The sequence below is a fragment of the Monodelphis domestica genome, chromosome 1, assembly GCF_027887165.1.
Source record: "Monodelphis domestica isolate mMonDom1 chromosome 1, mMonDom1.pri, whole genome shotgun sequence".
Classification (NCBI taxonomy): domain Eukaryota; kingdom Metazoa; phylum Chordata; class Mammalia; order Didelphimorphia; family Didelphidae; genus Monodelphis; species Monodelphis domestica.
The window spans coordinates 736343456-736363757 of record NC_077227.1 but is presented as its reverse complement, the minus strand read 5'-3'; the positions used below and the strand labels follow the sequence as shown (position 1 = coordinate 736363757).

Genomic DNA, 20302 nt, shown 5'->3' with positions numbered 1-20302 from the left:
CTTCCTCCCTCCCTCCCTCAATCTCTCTCCCTCCCTTTCTCTCTCCCTCTCTCAATCTCTCTCTCCCTCCCTTTCTCTCTCCCTCTCTCTCTCTCTCTCTCTTTCTCTCTCTCTCTCCCTCTCTCAATCTCTATCCCCCTCCCTTTCTCTCTCTCTCTCTCTCTCTCTCTCTCTCTCCCTCTCTCAATCTCTCTCCCCCTCCCTTTCTCTCTCTCTCTCTCAATCTCTCCCTCTCTCTCTCCCTCCCTCCCTCTCTTTCCCCCTCTCCCTCCTTCCCTTCCCCTTCTCTCTCTGTTTCTCTCTGTCTCTTTCCCTCCCTCCCTCCCTCCCTCTCTCAATCTCTCTCCCCCCCTCTCTCTCCCCCTCCCTTTCTCTCTCCCTCTCTCTCTCTCTCATTTTCTCTCTCTCCGTTCCCTCCCTCCCTCTCTCTCTCCCTCTCTCCCTCTCTCTCTCTCTCTCTCTCTCTCTCTCTCTCTCTCTCTCTCTCTCTCTCTCTCTCTCTCCCTCTCCCTCTCCCTCTCCCTCTCCCTCTCCCTCTCCCTCTCCCTCTCCCTCTCTCCCTCCCTCTCTCTCTCTCTCTCTCTCTCTCTCTCTCTCTCTCTCTCTCTCTCTCTCCCTCTCTCTCTCTCTCTCTCTCCCTCTCCCTCTCTCTCTCCCTCCCTCCCTCTCTTTCTCCCTCTCCCTCCTTCCCTTCCCCTTCTCTCTCTGTTTCTCTCTGTCTCTTTCCCTCCCTCCCTCCCTCTCTCTCTCCCCCCTCCCTTTCTCTCTCCCTCCTTCTCTTTCTCCTCTTTCTCTCTCTCCCTCTCTCTCTCTCATTCTCTCTCTCCCTTCCCTCCTTCCCTCTCTTTCTCCTCTTTCTCTCTCTCTCTTTCTCCTTCTCTCCGTCTATCTCTGTCTCCCTCTCCTCAAGCACGCTAATCCCACCCACATCCTCCTTTCAAGGATTACCTTGTGAGCTATGCAGGCAAACAAGCTGTGATAAACAGAGGACAGGGAAATGGTCCTGAGGCGTGCTTGCCATTCCCAGGGTCAGAAGGACGCCTGTGCCCTTGAGAGACAGCCTCGTCTCCCTCCTCCCTGCCTTCAGGGAGGGAGAATCCCATACAGACAAGCTGAGGGTGGAGGAAGAAGTTGCGGAGGGAACGGTGAAGCTGGGCTAAGGCGCCAGTCACACGAGGCAAGGCTTCTCTCTGGAGATTTCACCACCAAGCATTGACCCTCTTCTGCAGGTACTGGTGACCCGAGTGTCCACAGGTCCTTGACACAAAGATGGAACCCACCCAAGAGCGTCCGGGGAAATCAGAAATCCATGTGGGTGCTCTGTGTTAAAGTCAATGTTGACTGGCCACTCGAGAATAACCAGCACAGCTCCCAAGCTCTCGTGGACTGGCACGGGCCGTCATCTAGGAAGCTGGGAGGCTCAGGTTGACATTACCCCCCTAAATGGGATGGGGTAGCCTCTGGCTTGACTACACGCCAATATGAAGCATACTGAGGATTGGAGGCAGCTGGGTGTCTTAGGGGATGGAGAGCCAGGCCTAGAGACCCTGGGTAAGTCACTTAATCCCCATTGCTTGCTAGCCTTTACCACTCTTCTGCCTTGAACCAGCACACACACAGTATTCACTCTAAGCTGAAAAATAAGGGTTTTTTAGAGTGAATTGACTTGCCCAAGTAGTGAGGGATAGGTCAAAATTTGAACCCAGATCCATTCACTCCAAACCCAGTGTTCTTTCCTCAAACAATGCTGTCTCCCCCAGGGTGCAGGTGCAATGCTGACCTTGGCAATGATCCTTGGGAACCTTCTCCGTAGCTAACACTGGCACCTTCCATTAAACGTTCTCCAACCATTCCAGCCCACAGTGAGATCTCCCTCTTTCCGGAAAGATCTAGATCAGGAAATACTTCATGGCGCCTGGGATGCCCTTCCCTTGTTTCCTCCACTGCCTTGGCACAGCCTGGACACTGAACAGGTCCCAAGAAGTCCACATTTGGTTGGTTGATAGATTGAGAGGAGAGTTACGGTCCGGATCAATGTCCTCTTCTATAACGCGGCTAGTCAGGATCCAGAAAGACCCAGAAAGATCCGGACTCCCACCTGGCATGTCTCTGAGACAAAGACTCTGATGATGGGGTAGATGGTAGCAATTGTGGGCACAGAGCCGGGGATGATGATAGTGGGGGACATAGAGCAACAGCAATGGTGGTGATGCAGTGATGTGCAGTCGTGGTTAGGTGATGGGGTGGATGGCAACCGTGATGGCGGTGATGACAATGGACGGAGTAGGCTTTCAATTATTTGAACTGAATAACAGAGGGGCAGCTCAGTGGATAGAGAACCTGACCTAGAGACAGAAGGTCCTGGGTTCAAATCTGGCCTCAGGTACTTCCTGGCTGTGTAACCCTGGACAAGTCACTTAATCACCATTGCCTAGCCCTCACCACCCTTCTACCTTGGAACCAATACTTAGAATTGATTCTAAGACAGAAATTAAGGGTTTTAAGCGTAATATAATAATTATAATAAAATGAATAATGAATAACACATTGAGTAATCATAATGAAAGGGATAATAAATAATAACACACTGAGTAATCATAATGAAAGGGATAATAAATAACAATAAATTGAGGAATAAGTAATAATAAATTAAATAATAGAGATGATGCTATTATCCAAACACTGCGCTGGGTATCAGGGATAGAAACAGGGATGGGATTCATGGCGTCACTAGTAGGGGAACTGCCAGTGGGGGAAACGCCATTTACCAACGCAGGCATAACACGGTCTTAGAGTTGTGTAAACTTCGCGCTGAGACGTGAAGCTCAGCATCACAAAGCCAGTATGTGTCAGAAGCAGGAATTGAATACAGGTCTTCCTGGTTTTGAGGTCGGCTCTCTGGCTGCTACCACGGGCTGTATAATCAAAATGAAAGCCAATCCCTGCCCTCAAGGAATTCTGCCACTGTGACAGCACAGAAATATAAGGTACACGCAAAGTCTTGGTGCTTTAGTGCCTTAAAACTGTGTCGAGAATTTGGGACCATCCTGTACACATGATATTTTGAAAAGGAGAGAGCTGCAACCACCAAAATGATCAAGGAAGGCTTCCTGTAGGAGGTGAGGCTGATCAGAGCCTTGGGAGTGGTCATGGAATGCCAAGAGGTACAGGGTGGGAAGGGAGGGCATTATAGGAGACAGTGTCAGTCGTGGCGATTGTGCTCACAGTGAGGGTGGCCTTGATTAATCATCCTAAGAAGGTTTTCACTCATGGGTTTTTGATGGTTTTTAGTCGAATTGGTTGTGGTGATTTGGATGATGATGGTTTTGATAGAGACAGGTGATGATGAGGATAACATGGCGAAGCCAACAGTGGTACCAAAAGGGGTGTCAGCCAGTCCTCCCCGGGGCCCTGAGGGGGGTCCATTTGTCCTTTGTGTCATATTCGAGGCCTTGGGCCAGAACCACATTTGCCCTCTCTATTCCCAGTCAGTCCCCTCCATATCACATCCCATGGCAAAATGGTGGCACCCTACCTCCATGTGGGGAACTAGGGCTGGGTTTGAGTGAGAGGAGAGAGAAATGGATGCCATCCTCACTGTTCCTGTCTCCATCTCTACCCTACGTAGTCATGAAGTGGGCCAGGGAAGCCAGGGGAATTGAGATGCACACATATCCCCACCCACCCCTTCCCCAGGCCAAAAACCTCACCCCAGACCAAGGCTTCCAGCTACTTTTGGCCCAGAGATTTGGAAAAGGAGCAAAATGACCTGGCTGGACTTTCTCAGCTGCCCTGTGTCAGAGAGAACAGGGACGTCAAGGGAAGTCAGGAAGGAGGAGGGATGAAGAGGAGAGGCCAGACAGGCCTGAGCAACCCACACCCTAAGCAATCATAGGATCATGGGTTGGCTTACAGAGCTGGACAGATCCTGCCACCTAGTACATCCTCCTCATTTCACAGATGAGGAAATGAAGGTCGTTGGGAAAGAGAAGTGGTTTTTCCAAAATTCCAAAATCACACATGGAAATGCCAGAGCTCGGAGATGACATCAGGTCCTTTGACTCTGAGTTCATTAGTTCCCTGCATCAAATCCCCAGCCCATGAATGAATGAATGAATGAATGAATGAATGAATGAATGAATGAATGAAAAGCATTTACTAAGCACTCAAAGGTTGCCAAACACTGAGTTTATGTGGAGGAGATATACATCTATAAATGCCCTCAAGGAGCTTACACTGGGGGCAATAACTAACATAGAAAAGTAGCAGCCAGGAAAGAGAGAGAGAATCTGGAAATCACAAAGATGGCGGGTGAGTGAAATAATAAGGTTGCCCATTTTTTTTTCCAGAAACTCAGCTCAAATTCCACTTTCTGGAGGAAATCTTTCCTAGTCTCTCTTGAGATTATTTCTCATCTACACTGTGTACGTCTCATATACACATAGTTGTTTCCACTGTTATACTGTGCTCTTCTTGAGGACAGTGGCCATGGTTTTAATTTTCTTTACATCCCCAACAATAAGCACAGTACCTGGCCTATAATGGACGCGTAATTAGTGGATGTTGACTGAATTCTTAGAGAAAAAAATGTGGAAAAGGTAGAGAGGGGAAGAAAAGTCACAGGTGAAGATGAAATGGCATGGACCAACCTATTATCAAGTCCATACTACCATCGCCTCTGGAAAAGAAATGGGCAACATCATTTCACTCATTTGCCGGAGTCTCTCTCTTTTGCCTGGCTGCTACTTTCTATGTTAGTTATTGCCCCCAGTGTAAGCTTCTGCTATAAAGACAGACAGACAGATGGACGGACGGAGGGACAGACAGTTGGATAGATGGATAGATAGATAGATAGATAGATAGATAGATAGATAGATAGATAGATAGATGGATGGATGGATGGATGGATGGATGGATGGATGGATGGATGGATGGATGGATGGATGGATGGATGGATGGATGGATGGATGGATAGATGGATGGATAGATGGATAGATGGATAGATGGATAGATGGATAGATGGATAGATGGATAGATGGATAGATGGATAGATGGATAGATGGATAGATGGATAGATAGATAGATAGATAGATAGATAGATAGATAGATAGATAGATGGATAGATGGATAGATGGATAGATGGATAGATGGATGGATGGATGGATGGATGGATGGATGGATGGATGGATGGATGGATGGATGGATGGATGGATGGATGGATGGATGGATGGATGGATGGATAGATAGATAGATAGATAGATAGATAGATAGATAGATAGATAGATAGATAGATAGATAGATAGATAGATAGATAGATTAGATAGATAGATAGATAGATAGATAGATAGATAGATAGATAGATAGATAGATAGATAGATAGATAGATGGATATAGATATAGAAATAGATCCAACACTTAGCACAGTGTTTGGCACATTTGAGTGCTCAGTAAATACCTTCATTCACTCATTCATGGTTATGCAGAACCAAGGTATCTCCCAGGAAGAGTCTCTAGTGGGAAATAGCAGTGAGGCCACAAATTGTCAAAAGTGAGCTTTGGAAGATCCTCACTGATTGGAATGAGGAAACTAAGGAAATGTTCCTAGACCACTTGAGGTGAGTCTCCTCTTTTGTCCCGTCTGGTTGACAAAACTCATCATCTGTCAAACCAAAGGACCCTCTAAGCACAGAACAGTCAGTGAAGAGGTATTAAGTGCTTCCTACAGGCCAAGTACTGGGCTAAGTCCCAGTTTGACAACCCAACAGTGTCAAACCCACAATGGCAGTCCAATATTCAACAAGTCTTGTGGGTCGAGCAGCAGAGGAAAAGACTCAAAATTGTCAAGGAATCACTTCTTCCGGGGGTGGCGTTCCCAAGGAGAATGAAGGGTTGCTTGGGAAATGAAAAGGAAGGGAGGGTATTCAGGCCTCTTGAGGCAGTGGAGGTCCGGAGCTGGGCAAACCAAGCAAACAACACATTCCTAGCAGCTCCCTGTCTCAAAGACAGCATAACAGTAACTACAAAGATAACATTAATGGTGCTTTAAGAATGGCTAAGGGTTTCTCCTATGTTCTCATTCTGTCTGTCTCTTCATAACTCTATTTGGGATTTTCTTGGCAAAAGACCCGGAGCTGTTCGCCATTTCCTTCTTCATTTCATTTGACGGATGAGGAAACTGAGTCAAACAGAGGCTAAATGCCTCATCCAGGGTCACACTGCTAGTGCCCGAGGCCAGATCTGAACTCTGGTCTGCCTGACTCCACTTCTAGAATGTGCCCACTGAGTCACCTAGCTGCCGATATTTTAGGCTGAGATATTCCTGTCTCCTCCCTCCATTGCTCTTCTAGCTTTCCGTCATGGAAGGGAGGCCCAGTCAGTCTGCCAGCCACTCAGGAGCTCCAGACTACCCCAGTGGCAATTAAGGAAAGGCACCGCCACTCCCTACACCCAACCCACTCCCCAGGGTGGGAGGCTGGGTCACTTGTGTCAGAAAGGGGTGGAGACAGGAATTGGAGAAGTGCCCAGGGTCCTCTGCGCCTGACCCTTTGTCTCCAGTGATGCTCTGTTACCTCGAGCCAGGAGGACCCAAAATAGCCCTGCCTGAGGCTGGTCCTGGGGATATTTTCAGGGTGATGCATACTGAGAGAAAAATCCTACTGGGCAGAGCTCACACTAGGACAGAAGCCCAGGCTGGGGAGCCGGGGATCTTAGCTTTACTGCTAGAAGGGACATTTAGTCCAACAACTTCATTTTAAATAAGTGAAAACTGAGGCCAGAGGAAGAGGGAGAGAAGATTTAGCAAGCTGGAAAATCAGAGTAGATTTTCCCAGATGCTTCAGGTGGACATGTTAATGACAGCCCTCTAAGTTTTGCCGAGCTCCCTTTAGATGTTATCTTGCCTGAGCCTGGCAGAAGGTGTTTTACCCCCATTTTGCAGAGGAGTAAACTGAGGCTTGGAGAGATGGAGTCACTCCTCCACAGTCACACAGGTAGTAAGGGGCAGATGCAGGATTACAGTCCTGACTCCAGCAGCCTTGGCATGGCACAAGTCTGTCTGGGCAGCTGCCAACTTGAACAGCTGCCCTCTCTTCACTGTAACTCAGGGTACTTCCTTTGCCCATTATATTGAGAGCAGGAAGCCCGGAGAGACGGCAGCACACACGGTCAGACACCAGCATCAGACCAGTCTGAAATTCCCAAGGGCCTTCCCAGTCCTGGGATGGCGAGAGAACAGAAAGCACACCCTCCTTCGCGGAGAAGCAGAGCCTGCGAGCGGCCGGGCACCAGGGCACGAGACGGCTGGAGCATCTGCGCAACAGTTCAGGGTGGGGAGGTGCCCCATTTGGCTGGAATGTAGAGTGAGTGATATAAAATAAAGCTGGGTCGTTAGGCGGGAGCCAGAGCGAGGAAGGACGTAAATGCCAGGCCGAGGGATTTCTATTTTGTTCAAGATCGGTGCCTTGGGAAGATTTATTTTGGCAGCTGAGCAGAGGATGGGTTGGAGACACTGGAGGCAGGGAGCCCAATTAGGAAACGGCAACAGTCAGGAGGGCCAGGATGAGGGAGATGGTGTGTGGGTGGAGACAAGAGGGCAGACGACGGGAGAGATGATGGGGAAGGAGAACTGGAAAGACGTGGCAGTACCTTGGATCTTGGGCGACTGTGGGAAGGATTTCCCTGTCTGCCTCTCCAATTCTCTCAGAGCTTTTCATTTACAGGCACGAAACTGAGCTCCCCTTCAGCAGCGGACCTTCCCAGCTTCAGTGAATGAAAAGCGGGGAGCCTCTATTCTGCCATTTAATCGACTGGCTTCTCCTTCCTAGACTCCCCTGCCCGATGGTGAACAATTACTGCCTCCTGTTCCTCTAATCCCTGTGACTCAGAGTCAGTGCCTCCACGCTATTGGATGCACACCGTCTGTACACAGACTAAAGCAAAGGTAAAGCCATTTTAGGAGAGGAAAAGTATTCATGGTTTGGAGGGAAGCAAGGACAGCTTCCCAGAGAAGATGGCGCTTGGTCTGAATCTGGAAGGAAGATAAGGATTCTGATGGGAGGAGATGAAGAGAGAGTACAATCCAGGCATAGGGCACAAACCTGTACAAATGCCCAGAGGTGGGAGACGACACCAAAATTAAGAAGTAGGGTCCCTTCTATCACTCAAGGCCCGATCTCTTGATTTACCCACATTGTGTCTGCCGAATGTTTCCAATTCTATCTGCACATCTCTACTCTACCGAAATGAAATGAAAAAGCTCTACCGAAGAAAGGCTCTGACTGTGTGCCCCAGTTTTCCAGCCCACCCCCCACTCTACCAAGTAAGATGAGCCTCAAACAAGTCTGTGCAAGTAGCAACAAATTAGTGCTGTCAGTCAGCCGGGCCCTTCACAACAGGGAAATGAAGCTGTGAGAAACACATACGTGCACACATACCAGCAGATGCAGACCTGATGGGTAGAGAACCTAAGCATGTGCTCACACCCAAAGCTAGGCTCATTACAATTAATTGCCACCAGAGGCGGCTGCCAAATGGGCTTGGGAAGGGGAAGCGTGGAAGTGTAAGGAAGTAAAAGCCTGGAGAAACATAGCTGAGGGGGACACGTCTCCCATCCCACCCTGAAGGGAGCTGGCTTCACCTGTAAGAACCTGCAGCAGAGACACCCCTCACTCTAGTGATCTGACTGGCTGTTTGCCTCCACTTGGACAGTCAACAGGAGGTTCCTCATGTCCATCGGGGACCCCAAATTGTTTTGTTCAGTTATGAGGGGCGACACGTCTCCCTCAACACCTGTCCAGTAGATTCTGGCTCCGGGAAATGCAAGATACATACATATACGTAGATAGAGAAGGTATTTGTATATGTATATGTGTGTACATGAGTGTATATATATATATATATATATCTTTATATTTATATATATATATATGTGCATGTCTATATTGGATTGGGAAAGCTTGGTGGGGTCCATCCACCTTAGTCTGCATCCTTGAACAACAGGAGGAACTAGGGAAGTGCCTCCAATTGGAGAATCCAGGACAGTTCTCGGGAGAAGGGGGTTCCCCGGCTTCCTTTAAGTCTCAGCTAAAGTCTCGTCTTCTGTAAAAACCCTTCCTCCTGTCTTCTTCATCTCTGAGCCTTCCTCTGCCATGATTCCCTCCAGCCTGTCCTGTCTGTGCCTTGTTTGTGCATCCTCATTTGGGATGCTGTCCTCCCGTCAGTCTACGAGTTCCTTAAAAGCAGAGATTGTTGGGGAGAGGAGGTTGGCCTTCCTTTGTATACCCGGGACACAGTCTGGGTCAGAGGAAGCACTAAATGAAAGCTTCTTGGCTTGGCCCCATGCCAGGCTAAGAAGGCTCTTGTCAGGCAGTAAGGCTCGAGGGAACACCCTGTCTCCTCTCTGGCCCATGGGAGAAAAGGCTGTCGTATTCGGGGCTCCCAGCACTGGCCCCTTCTGGATTTTAAGTGACGGTGTCTGACTCTAAAGGATGACCCTCGGCAGTAAATGCTTCCCACCTCACTTCTCCTCACAGGTCAGGCTTTCTCCAGTTCCACACTCTTCCTGCTTTTCCACAATGTGGAAGCAGACTATCCTCCCCAAATCCATGTCTCCAAAAGAAAACAGGGGGTAGAGCTCAGAGGGCATTCCCGAGGGGTCATCAATGTCTACTGGGCCAAATCCTGCCCATTCGTCCATGCCCCAGACCCGGCTTCTCCAAGAAGCCTTCCCAGAGTGCTCCAGCCTACCAAACTGTGTGTGTGTGTGTGTGTGTGTGTGTGTGTGTGTGTGTGTGAATCTGTCTTGTGTGTCTTTCTGTCTCTGTCTCTTTCTCTCTCCTGAATTCTAGTTTCATCCACAAGCTAGCATTTAATCATTGTGTTTTACTGAGAGGGATCTCAGAGATGATCTAAACCAATCTTACAGATGGAGAAACTGAGGCCCAAGAACATCGAGTGTTTGCCAAGGGTCTCGGTGGTAATTACAGGCAGAGCTGACATTTGAACCCAGGCCTCCGTATCCCCTTCTGTAAGATGAGGGGACTGGACTGGATGACCTCTGAGGTCAGCCTTTCTCCTCGTCCATGTTTCTGTCATGACCAGCCACGATTCCAGAAGACCAGGGATAATGCTGAGTGCCGACCACCTCCCAGGTGACAGGGGATGGCCGAAAGGTGGCCGACGGGGGCCATCTTGGCTGGCTGGCACGGCCGTGGTGGGACTCTGTGTGGCTGTCACGAGCAGTTTAAGCTTTTCTGCCAGTGGAGAGAGGGCAGACGAGGCAAAAGCTGATAGCCCAGGCTCGTTAGGGTGTGCAATGAGCGTCCCTCCATGGGCGCCAGGCAACGTTAGACCTATGTGAAAAATACGCTCATTGGTTCCAACTCAATGGAAATAAGCAACGGAAATTCAAATCATGTGACCCCTTCTCAGGCATTCCTTGTCTGTACTCCTCCAGGCCTCACGGTAAGTGTTTGTTCATTGAAAACTAAAGGAGCCATTCTTCAGGTTCGGCTTGAGCCTTTGGGGGCCCAATCTCTAGATGGGCGAGGCCGCCCCCCACCGCCAGCCTCACTCTGCGCCCTCTCTCCTAGGGCCAGAATTAAGACAAGGTGTCGGAACGCCCTGCGCTCTAGGCAGCCAGGGGGCATTTGGGGGTGCCCGCGTCCTCTGCCCGGCTGACAGGCTGCCCCTTCAGAAGAGATGCGGGACAGAGACGAGCTGTCCAGAAGGGCGGCAGCTCCAAGGGTGGCACATCTGCTCCGGCTCCCACGAGGTGCCTGCCTCAGTCCCCCACTCTGGGCTCCGGCACGGCCCCCAAGGCAGAGGGAGGGGGGCTGCGGTCACAGCTCCCCCCTCCCCACCCCAGACCCACATACAGCTCTGGGCAGGCAGGGTGGGGGGCAGATCTGGGGAACAGATGGGATCCCAGCCCCCCGGGGGGAGGGACGTAGAGGTCTGCATTAAGCACGGACTTGGTGCTTCTTTCCTACTAACAAGAATCAGGGGGGGAACAAGGAGATCAGAGAGAGGAACAGAGCTGGGCAGGGACTTGGGAAGGGACAGAAATGATGTGTGCCGAGTGTGGGGCTGCCTATGGGGGCTGCTCAAAGTCTACACAGAGCAAGAAGCCAGAAGACCCGCATTCTAGACCCAAGCCTGCCACTGACCCACCATGCAGACTCTTCAGGAAAAGGGGGATAGGATGACCCGAGCTGCCTCCTCCTGAAGGATACTGAGAGGAACAGAAAGCGATGGGGAGAAAAGATCTGGGGTAAACTGAGTCAGGAAAGATGGAGCAGCCTGAGAAAACCAACCTCCAACAATTCCTCTGTCAGACTCGGTTCCCTCTCCTGCACCACGAAGAGGCTACCGGCATTATGATCTTGGACTCCAATCTGCTTAGCCGCCCCCCTCCCCCACAGGTGCCCTACGACAAAGGAGTAAAGGAGGACCACTGGGTCTAAGAAGCCCGGGAAACTCGGGGAAGGGAGCGGAAGCAGGAGACTGGACAACGCTTGATACAAGAACTGAAAATCTGCAAGGACTGTGAAAAGCTGAAGCACCCCAGGCAACAGAATGGCCACGCAGGGTTCCAAGGGCCAAAGATGAAAGCCACGGCTACGACTCAAGGGCCGAGCTCAGGAGCCCCTCCAGGGCAGCCATTGTCCTTTGTTTTTCTTTGTATCTCTCCCAGGACTTAATACGGTATCTTAATTTAGTAAGACATTATTTAATTAATTAGTACATAATAAGAACTTTACACATTTTTACGGAGTGTGTGGGGTGCTCAGGGAGGGGCAGTATCTCTGGTATGGAGGGCTTGTCGTGCCCTCCTAGGGCAGCTCTCCAGCCACTGACCCCCACCTGACACCCAGCTCTCACGTGTGGCTCCCAGTAGCTGCTAGCATGCGGCAGCGGCCACACCCCAGGCAAACCTTGTGAGGGTAGCCATCGGGTCGTCGACCCCTGGTGAAGGCTTTGCTCACCCAGCATGTGAAGACTGCTTCGGCCGAACAGACGGAAGAAACCAACAAGAAGAGAAACCAACAAGAAGGTTCAACGGCTGAGAGGGCGACGCAGCAAAGCACTGTGGAGTGCTCAGGGTGTGATGGAGCACCAAGGACAACACGGCCACCCAATGCAGCTGAGGAAGTCTCCAGGAGTAACGACTTTTCGTGCCCCTGGACCCAGGCTTCCAACACCGAGAGAAGGGGACTGTCTCTCCACTCAAATCTCCTTCACGCACAAGTGTCTGTGCACAAAATCGTCATCCTCGGTCACGAGAGACGACTACTACACGCTTTTACTGGCACATAGTAGGTGCTCATTCACGCTCCTTGTGATGGATCCCATCTCCAGCGGGTCCCACATCTCCAAGAGGCTGCTCCCCTCGGTCACCCTCTTCACTGGGCAGACCATCCCTCCCCTCTCAGCCTCAGTGTCCTCAGCTGTCCTCATCTACCCCATGACTCTCCAATGGGATGCTGCATGTAGAAAGCATGGCAAGACTTAAGCACGAGACGGGCAGCAGACGTGACTATTACTTTCCTCTGGACTTGTGGTTTCGTTCATGGAGAGAATGCCCAGTAAGGACCGTCCCTCCATCCATGAAGGACGCCAGCTGCCCTCCGTCTTGGAGAGGCGCTCCAGCCCCGGGGAAATTATACAGAGCTTCGTGCGGTCACACAGCTGGGTCAGAGGTAGATCCTGAACTCGTCTCCCCGATCTCAAAGCTGGCCCTCTCCGTTATGCCAAACTGCCGGTAGCCTCATCCTTCTCGTCATCGAGGCGGCCTGCCGGGCTTGCTGGCAAATGAGTGCTGACCCCCCCAGTGCCTTGGCTCCTTCCTCTGTAAATGGGCGATCAGCGCCACGCTGCCGAGGACGTGGCGCTCCACTGAGAGGACGCTGGCCCGGGGCTTCCCACGCTATAGACCGGGGCCGGGGCGGGCCTTGTCTGTGGTCCCTGCACGGTCCAGACCCTTCCTCGATTTGGCCCGTGCCCCCCCCACTCCCCTGCTTTGCCTCCTTCCTCTCTGGCGGCAACTCCCCGGGCTCCCCTCAGCCTTCTTCTCCCTGCGCTCTCCATCAGCGCCCCGGGGCAACATCACTCTGGAGAGGCAGCCGCCCGGCCTGTGGACCTCCCCGAGCCGGAACCCCAGAGCGCCAGCGGCCTCCCAGGCACCTCCAACAGGACGCAGAACCCCCCACACCCAGCCGGTCTGCAGCCGGCTCCAAAGCCTCCCCGGAAGTGCCGCCGCCTTCCCCCGGGCCGCCATCCCCGCCCCGCCCCCACGCCAGGCCCCGGCCCGGCTGTCCTTGTCCTGTGTGCCACGCCGGGGTCTCCCCAGCGCACCCCCTCCGGCCCCATCTTCCCTCCAGCCTCCCCCGCTCTGAGGCGGGCCTAGAACGTGCTCATCCTCCTCCCCGCCTTAGCGAATCCTCTCTTTAAAAGGCGCCATCTTCTACTTGAGCCTTCCCACCTCGTGTGTGTCTGGTTCTGTCTGCGTGTTGTGTGTGCGTGTTGCGTGTCTGCGTGTTACGTGTCTGCATGTTGTGTGTCTGCGTGTTGTGTGTGCATGTTATGTCTGTGTGTTATGTGTGTGTGTTATGTGTGTGGGTGTTACGTGTCTGCATGTTACGTGTCTGCATGCTATATGTCTGTGTTGTGTCTACATGCTATGTGTCTGCATGTCGTGTGTCCACGTGCTATATGTCTACATGTCTGTTCTTGTATGTCTCTACGAACTGGATGAGCCAATGTGCAAATCAAGTCCAAACCTCGCACTACGCGCTCTCCTAGGTATTTGCAGTCTCCCCCGTTAGAAGGGAAGCTCGGGCGAGGAGGGCGCTTCGTTCCCGGCATCCCTGGCGCCTGGCACACAGTAGGCGCTTTCAAGGGGAATCCCCGGGGAGTGCGGCCCGCCGGTCCTGCCTCCTCTCTGGCCTCGCGGGAGCCGTGGGCTCAGGGACGATCCCAGGCCAGGCACCTCCCCCACGCCCCTAAGGGAGGCTCCGGGGGCACCCCAGGGGGCCCTGGGAGCGGTCACTGGCTCCCACGGCTCCCCGGAGGGGCCGAGGCCAGGCGGGCTCCAGACGAGGAGCCCCCCAAGGGCAGGACCTGCACCAGCCGTCCAGCAGACGCCCACAGAGGGCCCCTGAAACGCGTGGGATGCTCTGAGTGTTAGAAATCGCGTGGGATGCGGGGCCTCGCCAACAGAGCAGAGCCAAAGAGACGCGGCCGCAGCCCTACCTGGACGGGGAGGAGGGGCTCCTTGTCGTCGATGTCGATGAGCACCTCGTCGCGGGGGCTCAGGAAGCTGACGTCATCTGTTGGGGCAGGAGGGGGAGGGCGGCCGTCAGAGGGTCCCGCCCCCCAGGAGGCGGAGCACCGGCCCAGAGAGGGGGCTCTGAGGGCACCACTGGGGCGCCCCCCCCCCCCCCCCCCGCTGGTGCTCCTGCCCGGCTCCTCCTCCCCGCGCGCCTCCTTCCACGCCGCTTCCCCTGCTTCTCGGGGCTCCTCCCCAGGTGGCCTTCCCAGAGGCTCCTGTGCCCGAGCGGGCGCTCGCAGAGCCCTCTCTGGGCGGGCTCGCAGCCTTCCATGGGCCTGAACGTCCCGAGCGCCGGGGCAGGGCCACCCTTGGGGGCCCTGGAAGCCAGGCCCAACTGGATGGTGACGTCTGTGGAAGACGGGGCGCCCCCAGCCCCCAAAGGCCGGACCCCCCCATCCCCTCGGGGCTGTCCCAGCCCGGCTGAGCCCTCCGTACCGGGGCCCACGTCGGGCGAGGGGCTCTCCGACGCATACGGGTCACACAGGAACTGCTCCAGGGCGTGGATCGTGCACTGGCCCACCACGGGCCGACGTCCAAACTGGCGGTTGTCGATGACCTTGAGGACGATGGGGGGGCAGTAGAGCTCCTCCCGGGGCAGCCGCTGCGAGGGCCGAGAGGGAGAGGTGAGCCCGGACGCTGCCATCCCGCCCCCCTCGGGGGACCCCACAGCTCTGGGCAGCCGCCTCTGTTCACGGCACGGCCCGAGGCCCAGACCCCAGAGGACGCTGCTTGGGGCCGCCGAGTCTTCCCTACGTGATCGCGGCCACCACCTCTACGGAGCCTTAAAGCCCACAAAGGACGTGATAAATACAGTCGCGTTTGGCCCTCACAGGGGCCCTCTGAAGTGGGTTCTGTCTCATCCCTGCTTTACAGACGAAGAAACTGAGGCTCAATGATCCTTGGTACGGGTCTCAAGTGGCCCTTGAACTCGGGTCTTCCTGACTCTCCAGAGAGCCAGCCCTTCCCATATTTCTGGGTGAGAAAAAAATGAGGCCAAGAGAGATTCGGGGCGTCTTCAAGATCACACGGCACGTCAGGAACCTGGTGGAGACCCAAAGTTGGCCTCCCGACACCCACCCCCAGGCCCCAGGGGAGGAAGGGCAGGCGGGGGCCCAGCCTCTCACCACATCCATGAAGAGGGTGCTAACGTCAAAGTTGGGGTTCTTCTTGATGTTCTTGATGACGCAAGACTGCACGACCTGATCCCCACACTCCACTATGAGGCTTGGGGAGGTGATGCTGGCCAGCTGGTAGCTCTTCAAATTCCGGAGGCCCCAAGCCAGGATCTGCAAGGATGGGGTTGGGCAAGGACCACGGGAGAGGAGCTGGGGCCTGGCCCTCCCACCCCACCCCACCCCCACCCACTGGCCTCCCAAACCCCAGTTCACCTCAATGGCTGTGCGCTGAAGAACGGGCTTGATGCCTTGTGGAACCATGTAGATGTTTGTCTCTCTCTGGGGAGGAGGGTATGGCAGGTCTGTGTCTCCAGTCTGTAAAGAATGAGGGATAAAGAGAGGAAGCAAGACAGATAGAGAGGAAGAAACAGAGAAAGAGACAGAGAAAGAGAGAGAGACAGAGAGGAATAGAGACAGAGATAGACAACAAGAGACAAAGAAAGGGAGGGAGGGAGGGAGGGAGGGAGGGAGGGAGGGAGGGAGGAAGGAAGGAAGGAAGGAAGGAAGGAAGGAAGGAAGGAAGGAAGGAAGGAAGGAAGGAAGGAAGGAAGGAAGGAAGGAAGGAAGGAAGGAAGGAAGGAAGGAAGGAAGGAAGGAAGGAGGAAAGAAGGGAAGGAAGGAAGGAAGGAAGGAAGGAGGGAGGGAGGGAGGGAGGAGGGAAGGGAGGAGGGAAGGAAGGGAGGAGGGAAGGAAGGGAGGAGGGAGGGAGGGAGGGAGGAAGGAAGGGAGGGAGGGAGGGAGGAGGGAAGGAAGGGAGGAGGGAAGGAAGGAAGGAAGGAAGGAAGGAAGGAAGGAAGGAAGGAAGGAAGGAAGGAAGGAAGGAAGGAAGGAAGGAAGGGAGGGAGGGAGGGAGGGAGGGAGGAGGGAAGGAAGGGAGGAGGGAAGGAGGGAAGGAAGGGAGGAGGGAAGGGGGGAAGAAGGGAAGGAGGGAAAGAAGGAAGGAAGGAGGGAAGGAAGGAAGGAAGGAGGGAAGGAAGGGAGGAGGGAAGGAAGGGAGGAGGGAAGGAAGGAAGGAGGGAAGGAAGGAAGGAAGGAGGGAAGGAGGGAGGGAGGGAGGAATAGAGGCAGAGAAACAGACAAGAGACAAAGGAAGGAGGGAGGTAGGGAGAGGGAGAGGGAGAGGGAGAGGGAGAGGGAGAGGGAGAGGGAGAGGGAGAGGGAGAGGGAGAGGGAGAGGGAGAGAGAGAGAGAGAGAGAGAGAGAGAGAGAGAGAGAGAGAGAGAGAGAGAGAGAGAGAGAGAGAGAGAGAGAGAGAGAGAGAGAGAGAGTCAGTCCCCAATGGTAGACATCTCCCAGTCCAACATCTTAGCCCAGCCCTTCTTTCTTGAGCATCCTGCCAGGTTTCTGCCTCCCCAAAAAGAAGTCTCTTTCTGCTCCTCCTCTGAAGAATTGCTCCCCAAATTCCACAAAGGGTTCTCTCATTTTCCCCTCTGTCCTCTCTTTTATGTGTCCTTCTCATACTCTTATGAGAATCATAATTTTATGGCTAGAGTGGACCTTAGAGGCCATCTAGTCCAACCACCTCATTTTACAGATGAAGAAACTGAGTCACATGGAGGTTATGTGTCTTATTCAAGGTCATGCAGGCAATAGGTATCAGGGGCAAGATTTCAGCCTGTATCTTGAGTTGCCCAGATAGTCCACAAGCATTTCTAAAATGCTTCCTATGTGACAGGCTCCAGGCTAAGGGTTGTGGATAGGAAGAAAGGCAAACGCACACTCCCTGCCCTCGAGGAGCTCCCAGTCTAATCCATGCTACAGATATGCAGAGCTCTGACCACTGAACCACACCTCCTCTCACACTCCTAATCACAGAACAACTCCTGAGGTCTATGGCCCCATGGGGATACACACACACATGCTCATGGCTGCACACACAGGATCACAATCATTCACCGACACACACAGCCCCTCTTCACACTCATCCATACAAAGACTCCCCAATGTGTGCACCATCTTTGGGCTTTGGCCCAGTTAGTGGCTCCTCCACTCCCCATTTCTCGGCCCTGATCCCTCCCTGTGAGTCCTGAGTTGGGGCGGCCCCACCAAGGCCAGCTCGTCCTCCATGAAAAGAGGAAAAAGAATCGATGTCCAAGAGACACCGAAACGGGCAGTCCTGCAAAGGCTGGGTTCAGGCCACAGTTCCCAGCTGTGGTGAAGGTGATGCAGAAAGGATTCTGTAGGAATCTCTGCATTGTGGAAAATGGTACTCCAATAAAGCTGCCGGCTTGCTGCGTTCTGTCAACCCAACCCTACTCTCCCGTTGCCTCTGTTATAAAGCTGGACATGTGCTTCGGGGAGTGATTTCTAGATGGGACAGAGGAACAGCACAACGTATTTAAGGATGATGATCATTTCCTGATCAAATATTAAATATAATATTCAAATTAAATTGGAAATTGACCTCGGGGTGCCCGGGTGGATTTTTCCAGTTGAAAAGACTCAAGAAAAGCCATCATGAACAGGAGCTCGGACACCAGTGTTCCTCTGCTGCCCCTCCTTGCCCACCCTTCCCCGTCCCCAGAGGCCCTGGACCCCAGCCCTTGTGATGAGAGCAGGGCCAGCCCGACACTAGCGGGTCCCAGCACCCTGTGGATACTACTGAGCCAGAGGAGTGATTTGGAACAAAAAGGGGAGAAAAGCATGGAAATGAGCAAATGGGGGAAAATTGTGACTAGAACACATATACACGTAATTAATCAATCCACAAATATTTATTAAGCACCTACTATGTGCCAGGCATGGTTCTAAGCACTAGAAATAACAAAAAGTAAAAAAGACTGACTCCATATACATGTATGTGTGCACATCTGTATTCTGCCTCCTCTCCCCATTAGGCTGCACCTGCTGGAGGGCAGGAATGCTTCCTTGAAGTTTCCAGCAATGTTCTGCACAAAGTGGGTGCCTAATGTTTACCACATTGAATTGAATATATAGACACAGAAGACTGGTTGAAGGCCCTGGGCATTAAATGAGAAAGCATTGGGCTCTGAATCTAGCTAGGAGTCAAAATGGACAGGGCTGGACCTAAAATCAGGAAGATGAGAGTCTGAAAACGGCTTCAGACACACACCAGATGTATGACCCTGGGGATGTCACTTCCTCTCCTGTAAAATGAGGAGAGCAATAGAATCTGCCTCCTAGGGTTATTCTGAGGATTGCTGGTGTTGTTCAGTCATGTCTGACTCCCTGCGACCTCTTTTGAGGTTTTCTTGGCAGACACTGGAGTGGCTTGCCATTTCCTTCTCCAGCTCATTTTTACAGGTGAGGAAACTGAGGCAAACAGAGGTAAGTGACTTACCCAGGGTTACATAGCGAGAAAGTGTCTGAAACTCTGGAAGATGGGTCTGCTTGACTCGATGCCCCAAATTCTAACCCTGTGCCACCCAGCTGCCCCAGCGGTGAGGATTCAATGAGATGATACTTGGAAAGCCCTTCGCCCAGCAACTAGCATATAGTAGGTGCCACATAAATGCTTTTTATTTTCCTGAATCCAAGTCCCTCTCTCTAAATAAGCAAAAGGCCAGTTTGCCCTTCTAACTTTGTAAATAGTTTGCGTTCATTTCTTGTGTGTGCGTCCCCCACGGGGACTGGTTTTTTGCCTTTCTTTTATCCGAACACCTCAGTCCCAGACCCGTCTGGGATTCTTCCTGGTGGGGGTCCATGGGAGAAAACCGAAGGCCAGGAGGAAGCTGCCCCCGAGCTGCTCCAAGGGGCCGGGGAGCTCTGAAGGGGTGGCTTCTTTCCCCAATCTGATTTCCCAGCCTCCTCTGAAATTCCCCAGAAAACAGCAGTCAGTCAGGACTTGGCGAAGGGGCCCGCTTGCTGCCCCGACACATTCCTCCCCGCTCCCCTTCCCCTCATTAGTATCCAGGTTGGTCCTCCTGTCTGACCTCTTCCACATGCCGGCTTTCCCTCCCATCGCCGGCCCCCCGAGGGCCGTCTCCCCATCCGCTCAGGAGCAGCCCTTTAAAGAGGAAGCTTCCCATGTGTGCTGAAAACCGGCTCCAATGTAGAGAAGGCCATTGGCACTCAGCGGCTCAGAGACCCAGCCGTGGTGGGATGGGGGCAGGGGCAGAGGAGGGAAAAGGGAAGAAAGTACCGTTTGGAGCAGGCCCTCGAGGAAGAAGGCAGGTGCGCACAGCTGCGGAGAGCCAGGCCCAGGGAGGGAGGAGGGCAGGAGAGAATGAGCAAAGAAAGCAGTTAGAAAAACAGAGTTCTTAGCACCAGGACCAGGGACCTAGAGGCCTCTGGGAATCTCCCCCTTTTCTCCTGATGCTGCCCAGAAAGTCTCAGAGACTTTGGTCTTAACTCCACAATAAATAAACAAACAAACAAATAAATGAATGAATGAACGATTAAATAAATCTATGATTGAATGAATAAATAAATAAATGGATGCATGAATAAATAAACACACATAAATAAATAGATGAATGAACAATCAAATAAATGAATTAATTAATTAATTGGTGGATAAGTATATAAATAAATGGATGAATGAATAAATAAATAAGTATTTGGATGGCAGAGTAGGGGTCTCATTTTTTACAAATGGGAAGTGACTTGCCCAGGGTCACCCAGCTAGTAAGTATTTGAGTTGGAATCTGAAGCCCAGCCTTCCTGGCTTGGAGGCCCTCTCTCAATCCACTTTGTCAGGCTCCCTCTCAAGGACTAAGTGCAAGCATTTGTTGACCTGAAAGGAATTTGCCTTTCCCCACATCCTAGAGTCTCAACTCTAGCCCTATCACCCTCCACCTGGCCATTCTGATTGGTATGTCCCACCACTTCCTTCTCC

At 52.6% G+C, this 20302-nt stretch overlaps 1 protein-coding gene across 16 annotated transcripts in view; it reads right to left on the bottom strand.

Annotated features, from left to right (window-relative positions):
* Positions 1–20302, bottom strand: part of DYSF (dysferlin) — a 279243-nt gene that overhangs the window by 85614 nt on the left and 173327 nt on the right. For 7 of the 16 annotated variants that reach the window (XM_056814043.1, XM_056814046.1, XM_056814047.1 and 4 more), the window contains 5 exons: positions 19607–19648; positions 15718–15819; positions 15454–15615; positions 14765–14930; positions 14251–14327 (listed from right to left, as the gene is read on the bottom strand). In XM_056814043.1, coding sequence (XP_056670021.1) covers positions 14251–14327; positions 14765–14930; positions 15454–15615; positions 15718–15819; positions 19607–19648 — 549 coding nt within the window. The remainder of the gene's footprint in view (positions 1–14250; positions 14328–14764; positions 14931–15453; positions 15616–15717; positions 15820–19606; positions 19649–20302) is intronic. The other 9 variants (XM_056814045.1, XM_056814049.1, XM_056814052.1 and 6 more) reach the window with 3 other exon arrangements.